Source organism: Oncorhynchus tshawytscha, linkage group LG09 (genome assembly GCF_018296145.1).
Source record: "Oncorhynchus tshawytscha isolate Ot180627B linkage group LG09, Otsh_v2.0, whole genome shotgun sequence".
Lineage (NCBI taxonomy): Eukaryota > Metazoa > Chordata > Actinopteri > Salmoniformes > Salmonidae > Oncorhynchus > Oncorhynchus tshawytscha.
In genome coordinates this window covers 5740293-5754388 of record NC_056437.1, presented here as the reverse complement: position 1 = coordinate 5754388, position 14096 = coordinate 5740293, and the positions used below count along the sequence as shown (strand labels likewise).

Genomic DNA, 14096 nt, shown 5'->3' with positions numbered 1-14096 from the left:
TATACTCTCTTTGGACACTGTGTTTATTAATGTCTCAGGCTATACAGTCTCTTCTGGACACGGTGTTTATTAATGTCTGAATCAGTCTCTTGTGGACACTGTGTTTATAAAGGCTATACAGTCTCTTGTGGACACTGTGTTTAAATGTCACTATACAGGCTATTCACTATGTAGTGTCTGAGGCTATACTTTAGACCAGAGCCCTGGACACTGGAACCCTATTCTCTTCTGGACACTGTGTTTATTAGTGCTTTTTCTTTACTTTAGACCAAGCCCTACCAAATGGAACCCTATTCCCTATATAGTGCACTACTTTAGACCAGAGCCCTATGGAAACCTATTCCCTATATAGTGCACTACTTTAGACCAGAGCCCTATGGTACCCTATTCCCTATATAGTGCCCTACTTTAGACCAGAGCCCTATGGAACCCTATTCCCTATGTAGTGCACTACTTTAGACCAGAGCCCTATGGTACCCTATTCCCTATATAGTGCCCTACTTTAGACCAGAGCCCTATGGAACCCTATTCCCTATGTAGTGCACTACTTTAGACCGGAGCCCTATGGTACCCTATTCCCTATATAGTGCCCTACTTTAGACCAGAGCCCTATGGAACCCTATTCCCTATATAGTGCACTACTTTAGACCACAGCCCTATGGAACCCTATTCCCTATGCAGTGCACTATATAGGGAATACGGTGTCATTTGGGACAAAACATATGACAGGGAAGAGTCATGCTCGGGAGAATGCCCTGCACTGACAGTGCCTGAAGATCTACCCGTCTGATCCGTTTGCAACTTAGTTATAGGATTTAATAATTCTATTGGGGACAATTGATCATTTTGAGAAACATCAAGATCGGTCCATTTTCATATATTTATATAACATGTTATCTACCTCCTGTACATTAGAAATGAGCTCCATATTTACTTAGTGCAGCGACAGGTCAGTGCACGGTAGTCTATTACTATAATACATATTACAGTCCGATGTTTGCTGTGAATGTGCCCTCTAGTGGAGCCAGCGTGGACCCGGAAATGTCCTTCCTGCCACGTGACGTCACACGAATTCGATCACATGACAAACTCGGAGAAAAAGAAAACAGTAAATATTTCAGCCTGCGTTTTCACTTTGGTAAGTTTTACACTATACATTCAGTGTTAATACATGTTTGATTTCACTATTACCAATATAGTTACTTATGAAACAGTAAAATACACTAACCGCTCATCGTATTGTTTTGTTGTTGTTGAAAAATCGCCACTCTTCTAACCAAACTAGCACCTCTTGTTTAGCTAGAAATGGGCTCCTGCAAGCATCCTGTCTAGGCAGAAAAGCAACGCCCTCTTCTAGCTGTGCAATTTGAAGAAGTAAACGATTGTAATGATGATTTATGTGTACATTAATAATTAGCGTGCAGTTATATTTTCTCTGTTTTCTTTCGTGTTTATTACTTGACTTACACGTGAGTGGTCCTCTGTAGCTCTGTTGGTAGAGCATTGCCATTGCAACGCGAGGATGGTGGGTTCGGTCCCCGTGATCAATCATACGTTACATGTGCATGTGCATGCTTGCTAAAATGCCTATGTCTCACCGATAGCGTGAGGCATTTTGGTACAACATTCATTTCCAATGGCACGCGGCGTTCTGTGTGGTGCATATCTTGGATTTATCAAACCGTGTGCGTGAACGGCTTGACAGAAATGGTAGCGGAAGGTGAATGTAAAACTGTCGGTGTGATCTAGGTGTACATGCGCAAAACGGTACGCAGCGTCATCTGGATATGTTTACAACAACAGTTCAACATTCACCTTCTGCTACCGTTTCTGTCAAGCCGACTACAGCACACAGTTTGACGTATTACGTGAGATAAACCCAACGTCCTCACCACACGGAACGCACTGCAACGGTCTCTGCAACGCAATGCTGCAAGGAAAACGCAGCGTTTCATTGGAAAGGGATGTACTTCTGGTGTACCAAAACGCAATGTCTGTGTGATCGAGGAGTAAGTGGCTTTATATAGTATTAACCCGATCACACTGTTGTGTGTCATGTTGCTCTGACAGGGAGAGAGAAAGATGGGGTCAGCTGTCGAGAGGACGGATGAACATGTCCGAGAATACTTGATATATCGTGGTTTCACCGGGACACTGAAGCACCTCGACTCTGATATGAAAGCAGACAAGGAGAAAGGATTCAGAGTATGTATAAAACAGTGTATTTGAAGTCATTAACCATCCAGGTATTGCAAAACGCACAACAGCAGTAGCTTGTTCTCAGCGTTGTCAAGACAGCACAAACAGATGTGTGACCAGGCTATAGCAGTTGCTTATAGCCTTGTTACTCTGACCGATATAGACAGGTGAGAAGTTAGATCTTTGTATGTACACTATATATACAAAAGTATGTGGACCCCCCTTCAAATTAGTGGATTTGGCTATTTCTGCCACACCTGTTGCTGACAGGTGTATAAAATCGAGCACACAGCCATGCAATCTCCATAGACACACATTGACAGTAGAACGGCCTTGCTGATGAGCTCAGTGACTTTCAACGTGGCACCGTCATAGGATGCCACCTTTCCAACAAGTCAGTTCGTCAAATTTCTGCCCTGCTAGAGCTTAACGGGTCAACTGTAAGTGTTGTTATTGTGAAGTGGAAACGTCTAGGAGCGGCTCAGCCGCGAAGTGGTAGGCCACAGAAGCTCACAGAACGGGACCGCTGAAAAGCGTTTAAAAATTGTCAGTCCTCGGTTGCAACACTCAGTACCGAGTTCCAAACTGCCTCTGGAAGCAACGTCAGCACAAGAACTGTTCGTTGGGAGCTTCATGAAATGGGTTTCCATGGCCGAGCAGCCACACACAAGCATAAGATCACCATGCGTAATGCCAAGCGTCGGCTGGAGTGGTGGAAAGATCGCGGCCATTGGACTCTGGAGCAGTGGAAACACATTCTCTGGAGTGATGAATCACGCTTTACCATCTGGCAGTCTGACGGATGAATCTGGGTTTGGCGGATGCCAGGAGAACACTACCTGCCCGGATGCTTAATGCCAACTGTAAAGTTTGGTGGAGGAGGAATAATGGTCTGGGGTTGTTTTTAATGGTTCGGGGTCCTTAGTTCCAGTGAAGGGAACTCTTAACAGTACAGCATACAATGACATTCTAGGTGATTCTGTACTTCCATTTTTGTGGAAACAGTTTGGGGGAATTCCCTATCCTGTTTCAGCATGACAATGCCCCCGTGCACAAAACAAGGTCCATATAGAAATGGTTTGTCGAGATCAGTGTGGAAGAACTTGACTGGGCTGCACAGATCCTTAACCTCAACCCTATCGAACACCTTTAGGATGAATTGGAATGCCGACTGCGAGCCAGGCCTAATCACCCAACCTCAATGCCAGACCTCACTAATGTTCTTGTGGCTGAATGGAAGCAAGTCCCCACAGCAATGTTCCAACATCTAGTGGAAAGCCTTTCCAGAAGAGTGGAGGCTGTTATAGCAGTAATGTTCCAACATCTAGTGGAAAGCCTTCCCAGAAGAGTGGAGGCTGTTATAGCAGCAATGTTCCAACATCTAGTGGAAAGCCTTTCCAGAAGAGTGGAGGCTGTTATAGCAGCAATGTTCCAACATGTAGTGGAAAGCCTTCCCAGAAGAGGAGGCTGTTATAGCAGCAATGTTCCAACATGTAGTGGAAAGCCTTCCCAGAAGAGGAGGCTGTTATAGCAGCAATGTTCCAACATGTAGTGGAAAGCCTTCCCAGAAGAGGAGGCTGTTATAGCAGCAATGGGAGGACCAACTCCATATTAATGCCCATGATTTTGGAATGAGATGTTTGAAGAGCAGGTGTCCACATACTTTTGGCCATGTAGTGTTTATGTATATACCAGAGGAGGCATCTGAGGGGAGGACGGCTCATTATAATGCCTGGAATGGAGTCAATGGACTGGAGTCTACCACATGGAAACCATGGTAACCATCTGTTTGATGTCTTTGACTCCAGTCCAGCCATTATTATGAGCCGTTCTCCCCTCAGATGCCTACACTGGTATATACAGTACCAAAAGTTTGGACACACCTACTCATTCAAGGGTTTTTATTTAGAGTAGAATAATAGTGAAGACATCAAAACTATGAAATAACACATGGAATCATGCAGTAACCAAAAAAGTGTTAAACAAATCAAAATGTATTTTAAATATTTGAGATCCTTCAAAGTTGCCATTCTTTGCCTTGATGACAGCTTTGCACACTCTTGGCATTTTCTCAACCAGCTTCATGAGATAGTCACCTGGAATACTTTTCCAACAGTCTTGAAGAAGTTCCCACATATGCTGAGCACTTGTTTGCTGCTTTTCCTTCACTCTGCGGTCCAACTCATCCCAAACCATCTCAATTGGGTTGAGGTCAGGTGACTGTGGAGGACAGGTCATCTGATGCATCACTCTCCTTTTTGGTCAAATAGCCCTTACACAGCCTGGAGGTGTGTTTTGGGTCATTGTCCTGTTGACAAACAAATGATAGATCCACTAAGCTCAAACCAGATGGGATGGTGTATCGCTGCAGAATGCTGTGGTAGCCATGCTGGTTAAGAGTGCCTTGAATTCTAAATAAATCACAGACAGTGTCACCAGCAAAGCACCATCACACCTCCTCCTCCATGCTTCACGGTGGGAAATACACATGTGGAGATCATCTGTTCGCCTACTTTGCTTCTCACACTTCTTTGGTTACTACATGATTCCGTATGTTATTACATAGTTTTGATGTCTTCACTATTATTCTACAATGTAGAAAATAGTCAAACTAAAGAAAAACCCTGGAATGAGTAGGTGTGTCCAAACTTTTGACTGGTACTGTATATATATATACACACACACACGAGGTACTTGTCAAAAACCTTTTGTTGTGTGTTTTTATCCCAGGTCAAACTTTTTAAATTATATCTAATTATATTTCACTTCATAATATTTAAGCAATAAAGCCTGAGGGGTGTGGTAAATGGCCAAGGACCGTTCTTATGCACGACGCAACGCGGAGTGCCTGGACACAGCCCTTAGCCGTGGTATATTGGCCATACACCACAAACCCCCGAGGTGCCTTATTGCTATTATCAACTGGTTACCAATGTAATTAGAACAGTAAAAAATAAATGTTATGTCATACCCGTGGTATACGGTCTGATATACTACTGCTTTCAGCCAATCAGCATTCAGGGCTCAAACCATCCGGTTTATAATAAGGTTTATTGGACTATATATATTTTTGTTCAGGTGGATAAGATCATTGATCAGCTTCAGCTGTTCATCCAGACCTTTGACCTGAATGGCCTGAAGGACTACTGGGGTTACCTGGACCGGAGACTGTTCTGTAGACTGGAAGACATCTACAGACCCACAGTCTCCAAACTACGGACCAGTCTCTTCAGATACTACGTTGTTTACACTGTACAGGTGCATTTAGCCTTCTGTTGTTGTTGTGTTCTTCTTTTTGTTGTTCTTCTCTTGTTACTCAGACATTATGTGTGGATCGCCCAATGGTGTTGACTGATTATTGATATACATGTGGATCGCCCAATGGGGTTGACTGATTATTGATATACATGTGGATCGCCCAATGGTGTTGACTGATTATTGATATACATGTGGATCGCCCAATGGTGTTGACTGATTATTGATATACATGTGGATCGCCCAATGGTGTTGACTGATTATTGATATACATGTGGATCGCCCAATGGTGTTGACTGATTATTGATACACATGTGGATCGCCCAATGGTGTTGACTGATTATTGATATACATGTGGATCGCCCAATGGTGTTGACTGATTATTGATATACATGTGGATCGCCCAATGGTGTTGACTGATTATTGATATACATGTGGATCGCCCAATGGTGTTGACTGATTATTGATATACATGTGGATCGCCCAATGGTGTTGACTGATTATTGATATACATGTGGATCGCCCAATGGTGTTGACTGATTATTGATATACATGTGGATCGCCCAATGGTGTTGACTGATTATTGATATACATGTGGATCGCCCAATGGTGTTGACTGATTATTGATATACATGTGGATCGCCCAATGGTGTTGACTGATTATTGATATACATGTGGATCGCCCAATGGTGTTGACTGATTATTGATATACATGTGGATCGCCCAATGGTGTTGACTGATTATTGATATACATGTGGATCGCCCAATGGTGTTGATTGATTATTGATATACATGTGGATCGCCCAATGGTGATTGATTAAACAGCATGGCCTCTCCCCTCAATGGTGTTGACTGATTATTGATATACATGTGGATCGCCCAATGGGGTTGACTGATTATTGATATACATGTGGATCGCCCAATGGTGTTGACTGATTATTGATATACATGTGGATCGCCCAATGGTGTTGACTGATTATTGATATACATCTTCATCCCCAATGGTGTTCCCTAATTATTGATATACATACCTGGATCTCCCAATGGTCTTGATCCCTGATTATTGATATCTTCATCCCAATGGTCTCCCTGATTATTCATACATGTCTCCCAATGGTGTTGACTAATTATTGATATACCTCTCTCCCAATGGTCTTGACATTATTGATATCCATGTGGATCGCCCAATGGTGTTGACTGATTATTGATATACATGTGGATCGCCCAATGGTGTTGATTGATTATTGATATACATGTGGATCGCCCAATGGTTATTGATAAACAGCATGGCCTCTCCCTCTCTAACTCCTTCTCTCCCTTTCTTCGTCCCTCTCTCCCTCCCTCCCTAACGCCTTCTCTACCTCTCTCCCTCTCTTAAACCCTCCTCCCTCTCTCCCTCTCTTCGTCCCTCTCTCCCTCCCTCCCTAACTCCTTCTCTACCTCTCTCCCTCTCTTCATCCCTTCTCCCTCTCTTTGTCCCTCTCTCCCTCTCTCCCTCAATCTTCATCCCTCTCCCTCTATCTTCATCCCTCTCTCCCTCTCTCTTCATCCCTCTCTCCCTCTCTCCCTAACTCCTTCTCTACCTCTCCCTCTATCTTCATCCCTCTCTCCCTCTATCCTCATCCCTCCTCCTTCTCTCCCTCTCACCTCATCCCTCCCTCTCTCTTCATCCCACCCACCACCCTCCTCTCTCCCCCCACTCCTTCTCTACCTCCCTCCTCCCTCTCTCCTCATCCTTCATCCCTCCCTCCCTCCTCTCTCGCCCCCACTCCTTCTCTACCTACCTCCCCCCTCCCTCCCTCCTCCCACCCTCCCTCCTCTCTTGCCCCACTCCTTCTCTACCTCCCCCTCCCTCCTCCCTCCTTTCTCGCCCCACTCCTTTCTCTACCTCCCTCCCCCCTCTCTCCCTCCTCTCTCTCCCTCCCTTCCTCTCTCTCCCTCCAGTTGAAGAACATAGAGAAGACACAGGAGTTTTTCCAGCGTCAGGCTCAGGAGCTGCAGGGCCAGCCGGAGTGGCGTGATTGGTTCATCCTGCCGTTTATGCCCGCCCCCGAGCAGAACCCCTTGTTCTCGCCGTACTTCTCCCGTCAGTGGTCTGACACCTTCCTGGTCTCACTGCACAACTTCCTCTCTGTGCTGTTCCAGTGCATGCATATCCTTTTGTTCTGTGGGCAAGACTACAGACACTCTAGACTACAGACACTCTAGACTACAGACACTCTAGACTACAGACACTCTAGACTACAGACACTCTAGACTACAGACACTCTAGACTACAGACACAATGACTACAGACACAATGACTACAGTGCTGACACTCTAGACTACAGACACTCTAGACTACAGACACAATGACTACAGACACTCTAGACTACAGACACTCTAGACTACAGACACAATGACTACAGACACAATGACTACAGACACTACAGACACAGACACTCTAGACTACAGACACTCTAGACTACAGACACTCTAGACTACAGACACTCTAGACTACAGACACTCTAGACTACAGACACTCTAGACTACAGACACTCTAGACTACAGACACAATGACTACAGACACTCTAGACTACAGACACTCTAGACTACAGACACTCTAGACTACAGACACTCTAGACTACAGACACTCTAGACTACAGACACACAATGACTACAGTACTGACACTCTAGACTACAGACACTCTAGACTACAGACACAATGACTACAGTACTGACACTCTAGACTACAGACACTCTAGACTACAGACACAATGACTACAGTACTGACACTCTAGACTACAGACACTCTAGACTACAGACACTCTAGACTACAGACACAATGACAGGAAGCAAGGAAAGCACTGGGGATATACAGAGAGACTGGTAAAAAAAATGGTATTAACTTACTGTACGTGTTAAAAGAAATTTAGTCTGTGTCTTAACTTGACACTCTAGACTACAGACACTCTAGACTACAGACACTCTAGATTACAGTACAGACACTAGATTACAGTACAGACACTCTAGATTACAGTACAGACACTCTAGATTACAGTACAGACACTCTAGACTACAGACACTCTAGACTACAGTACAGACACTCTAGACTACAGACACTCTAGACTACAGACACTCTAGATTACAGTACAGACACTCTAGATTACAGTACAGACACTCTAGACTACAGACACTCTAGACTACAGTACAGACACATACTCTCAGAGGCTAGCCATCAGGTTAATATCAGGTCACTGTGTTTTGCTTGTCTTGGGAGATGTCACGCTGCATTGGCATCACACCAGGTTGTGTCAACACAATCTCCAGATGTCGTAAAGAGGAAGGTGGAATCCTTTCAAAACAAGGAAGTAAACGGCAACGTAACAATGTCCATTTTAAACGTCAACAAAACTATACATACTATCCTTTGAGTAGTTTCTTCCTTGACTGCAAACCACCGCAGCCTGTGCTCCTGAGCTTTGACTCTGAAGTCCAGAGGACCACTTGTCTACAGGAGGAGAATGATCAGCTCAGACACATGGTCTGTTTTCTCATCTAATAACGGGTCATATCCTTGCAAGCCAGTTTGTGCTTAATACCAGAGAAGTTTGAAACCAAGACACTCAACATTGATTTACTTCCTGTAAAGCCCCACGGGGTATACTCATACCAACGTTCTTTAGGACAGTTACTTCACAGTTTACAGTTGGTTATTTACAGGAATCACTTGTTAAGTCTCTCCGTTTCCAAAACTGTGGCACATACTGCTCAAGTCTCAAAGGGCCTAAGGATGGCTGCTAAAGCTCTCTCTCTCTTCTCTGTCCCTCTCTCTCTTCTCTGTCTCTCTCTCTCTTCTCTGTCTCTCTCTCTCTTCTCTGTCTCTCTCTCTCTTCTCTGTCACTCTCTCTCTTCTCTGACCTCTCTCTTCTCTGTCTCTCTCTCTTCTCTGTCCCTCTCTCTTCTCTGTCTCTCTCTCTTCTCTGTCCCTCTCTCTCTTCTCTACCCCCTCTCCCTCTCTCTCTCTCTCTCTTCCCGACCTACTCTCTCTCTCTCTCTCTAATATCAGGTCACTGTGTCTTTCTTGTCTTCCCACCCCCCTCTCTCTCTTCCTATCCCACCTCTCTTCTGTCTCACCCTGCCTCCAGATTTTCCTGCAGGGAAGGCTGGAAACTCAAAACAAGCAGGAAGAGATGGTGCATCACAAACTCCCCCCCTACGTACAAAACATGGACCGCCTCGGAGACACTGAGCTGTGAGGACTAACTTTGAGCTTGGATTGACCCACTTTGGTGTTGAAGGGAGGGGTTTTAGTGAAGGTTTTAATAATTGTATGATATAGTTATTTGGTTTGTATTTTCTCCTCTTTGTACGATACTGTAGATGTATAATTGAACTAATATAATATATATTAAAACTGTTTTAATGTGTTAACGTATGAATAAGGACGATGAATAAACAATTCACCCTGAATTGTTGTTTTTCCACCATGATTAGTTTCAGTTGTTCTGTCTATTTGCTCTTTCCTGGGATGCACAGCTCCGACCCTTGAGGGCCCCAGTGGCTGCTGGGATGCACAGCTCAGGCCCCTGAGGGCCCCAGTGGCTGCTGGGATGCACAGCTCCGGCCCTTGAGGGCCCCAGTGGCTGCTGGGATGCACAGCTCCGGCCCTTGAGGGCCCCAGTGGCTGCTGGGATGCCAGCTCAGGCCCCTGAGGGCCCCAGTGGCTGCTGGGATGCACAGCTCTCTCTTCTCTGAGGGCCCCAATGGCTGCTGGGATCTCAGCTCTCCCTTGAGGGCCCCTGTCCTGCTGGGATGCTCAGTCTCTCTCTCTTCCCTGAGGGCCCCAGTGGCTGCTGGGATTCTCTGCCCCCGGCCCTTGAGGGCCCCAGTGGCTGCTGGGATCTCAGCTCCGGCCCTTGAGGGCCCCAGTGGCTGCTGGGATGCACAGCTCCGGCCCTTGAGGGCCCCAGTGGCTGCTGGGATTCCAGCTCCCCCTCTGAGGGCCCCAGTGGCTGCTGGGATGCACCTGCCTCCAGCTGAGGGCCCCAGTGGCTGCTGGGATGCTAAGCTCAAGCCCAGGAAGAGATGGTGGGATGCACAAACTCCCCCTCGTACAAAACAGGGCCCCAGTGGCTGCTGGGACTAAGCTTTGCCCTTGAGGGCCCCAGTTTGGTGTTGAAGGGAGGGCCTTTTGGCTGCTGGGTTTTAATCCGGCCCTTGAGGATATAGTTATTTGGTTTGTATTTTCTCCTCTTTGAGGGCCCCAGTGGATGTATAATTGAACTAATATAGGGCCCCAGTGGCTGTTTTAATGTGTTAACGCCCTATGAATAAGTGGCTGCTGGAATAAACACAGCTCCGGCCCTTGAGGGCCCCAGTGGATTGGGTTTCAGTTGTTCTGCCCCTGAGGGCCCCTTTGCTGGGATGCACAGCTCCGACCCTTGAGGGCCCCAGTGGCTGCTGGGATGCACAGCTCCGACCCTTGAGGGCCCCAGTGGCTGCTGGGATGCACAGCTCCGGCCCTTGAGGGCCCCAGTGGCTGCTGGGATGCATAGCTCCGACCCTTGAGGGCCCCAGTGGCTGCTGGGATGTCTGGAGCTCTGGGCCTGTATTCATAAAGTGTCTCCGAGTAGAAGTGCTGATGTGCGATCAGGTCCCCCCCCTCCTCCATCTTATTAATACGATTTAAAAGACAAAACTGATCCTAGATCAGCATTCCTACTCTTGAGACGCTTTGAGGACACGGGCCTTGGTATGAAGGGCATTGGTTGACTCCTGTCAGGGTTTGGCTTTGGGAATACAATACCAAACACTAAGTAGCAAAGGAACCACAACACAACGCTGTCTGAGGACATTTCCAGCTAGTCTGTAGTTTGTAACGTGAAACATTCTATTTAACAAAGCAAATGGCTCGCAAAAAGGTAGGAACCACTCATAAAGCTTAAACACACCACTTAGTAAAGAAGTCCAGTTTAAGAGACTCGTTTGGAAACTGACTCAAAAAAGGTCTTCAGACAAGAAATCTACTATCTGTATTTTCTGACGACGCTTTCCATTTTCTTTCAGAACTTTCTTGGCTCGTCTCCCAAATAGACCTTGTTTACTCGCTAGGCACACAACAGCACATGGTAACTGACGGTTAATTGAGTTTTACAGTTGTGAGTGGACACACAGCATCAGTGAAGAATGGGGTTTTAAAAAGCAGCTGAATCTCTAAATGTTGAATCAATCTTATTGATGACAACTTTTCAACCACTTTGGTCTTCATCGCCTCTAATACCTCTACACAGAGATCTGCTTGATTCACGTTTGATTCACATTTGATTCATGTTTGATTCCCGCTTGATTCATGTATGACTAAATGTTTGATTCATGTTTGATTCACATTTGATTCGTCTGTCCTCCACAGGGACCTGGTGACGAGCCAGCGTAACCCCGCCCTCACCACCACCCCTTCCAGGAACTTCTTCTCTACATTCCTGCCCCAGGCCAGACGGGTACCTGGCAAGATGCCTCGAGGACTTCCTGGGTCCTCGCCAACACAGGCCTCGCTGGGACGCAAGGACACCGCAGCCAATCAAGTGAGGCCATATGTTCTTCCGGAAATTAGGCCGTTTTTTTTTTCTGGGGGGCATCCCTTGAGACTGAGATGCTGGACTTATAGACCCTCAGGGATGCGTTTTAAGGGGCTAGATAAAGTTTCTGTAGAAAATCCACTCACTGTTTGTGCCATATTGTTCTTGGATCACTGTTACTCAAGTGGCTTTAAACTTTTACCAATATTTAGCCGTTTACACCATTGATGACATGACGAGCGGTATGTATTTACAGTTGGTATCATACTGTAAGTATTCACCCCCCTTGGGATTTTTTTTTCGCATTTGGTTGCATTTCCAAATTGGGATTGAATTTTTTTATTTATTTTTGAGGGTGGGGGTCATTAATCTACACAAAATACAAAATTATTACAAAAATGTAAAACTAAAATATAGTCTTTGCATAAGACTATAAGACCTTTGTTTAGGCTTAACTTAGTTCAGGTGAAACAGTTTGGCTTAACGAATCGCATAATACGTTGTGAAGTAATAAGTTTACGTAATAAGTTTACGTAATAAGTTTACATAATAAGTTTACGTAATAAGTTTACGTAATAAGTTTACGTAATAAGTTTACGTAATAAGTTTACATAATAAGTTGTGAAGTAATAAGTTTACATAATAAGTTTACGTAATACGTTGTGAAGTAATAAGTTTACATAATAAGTTTACGTAATACGTTGTGAAATAATAAGTTTTCGTAATAAGTTCCATGGACATTGTTTTTGAATGCCTGACCTTTCCTCTGTCCATACATACACCATCTGTATGGCTCTTCAGTCAAGTTTTTGAATTTCAAGGACAGATTCAACAACAAATGACCAACAAGCTTTTTTTTTTCTTTCGAAAAGCCTCGTAAAGAATGGCAGTGATTGGTAGATGGGTAACAATAACAAATCAGACATTTTGAATATGTCTTTAAGCTTGTTCAAAGTTAATAGCGATGCTGTGGATGACGTGTTGAACTCGCCAGACACATCAAAGATACAGTCGTCCTCAGAGATGTCACCAGGAAGACATTGGTGACTTTAAAATAGCTACAGGCTATGATGGGAGAGAACTGAGGATGGATCAACGACCTTGTGACGAGAAAAATTCAGAGATACAGAATACAAATATTCCAAAACATGCATCTTGAATGCAACACTAAAGTAATACAAAGAAATATACTATTAGGCCTAAATTCCGTGTTTTATGTTTGGGGTAACTCCAACAAAACACATCACTGAGTAACTGCCCCCTTATTTTCAAGCATGGTGGTGGCTGCGTCATGTTATGGGTATGCTTATCATCGGCAAATACTGGGGAGTTTTTCAGGATAAAAACCAACGGGATGGAGGTAAAATCCTAAAGGAAAACCTTGTTCAGTCTGCTTTCCACCAGACACTGGGAGATGAATTCACCTTTCAGCAGGACAATAACCTAGTTACAGTTTTGACTTAAATCTGCTTGAAAATCTATGGCAAGACTTGAAAATGTCTGTCTAGCCATGATCCCCAGCACCTTGACCGTGCTTGAAGAAATGGGAAAATAATACAGTATACAGTATTATTGTTTATTATACAGTATTGTTGTTTATTTTTCATTAATCATTACAGAGTATTTTGTGTAGATCGTTGACAATAAAACAAAAATACATTTCAATCCCAATTTGTAACACAATAAAATGTGTGTGTGTGTGGGGGGTAAATACTTATGATGGGGTGTTTTTGATTACAGACTTAACTGTGTTTTGGAAAACAAACCGCTTTCATGTATCTTATTCTGTGAAGCCCAAGGACCCAGTAGCGGCCTCCAAGGAGCCCAGGCCGGTCTGTAGCGCTGGGGGAACCAGTGATCAGCAGGCTGGGTCTACTTCCCACCCCAGACAGAGACGACACCAGGACCACGAGAAGGAAAGGAAGGAGCTCTTCTCCAAGCCACAAATTCAGGTTTCACCTACTGTATTACTAAGGAAAGGATGTAGCCTAGTGGACATATTTAGAATTGAATTCCACTTTCTGTAACCAAGTTCCTGGCGTACATTTACGTGCTTTCCCTCCTTCAATGAGCCATAGAAGTATA

At 44.7% G+C, this 14096-nt stretch overlaps 1 protein-coding gene across 1 annotated transcript in view; it reads left to right on the top strand.

The window, feature by feature from the left end:
- Positions 1–1017: 1017 nt before the first annotated feature.
- wdr91 (WD repeat domain 91) overlaps positions 1018–14096 on the top strand; it is a 33514-nt gene continuing 20435 nt past the window's right edge. The window contains 8 exon segments of the mRNA XM_042326407.1: positions 1018–1138; positions 2071–2205; positions 5278–5457; positions 7399–7606; positions 8895–9042; positions 9599–9688; positions 11846–12017; positions 13805–13963. Coding sequence (XP_042182341.1) covers positions 1082–1138; positions 2071–2205; positions 5278–5457; positions 7399–7606; positions 8895–9042; positions 9599–9688; positions 11846–12017; positions 13805–13963 — 1149 coding nt within the window. The 5' untranslated portion in view covers positions 1018–1081.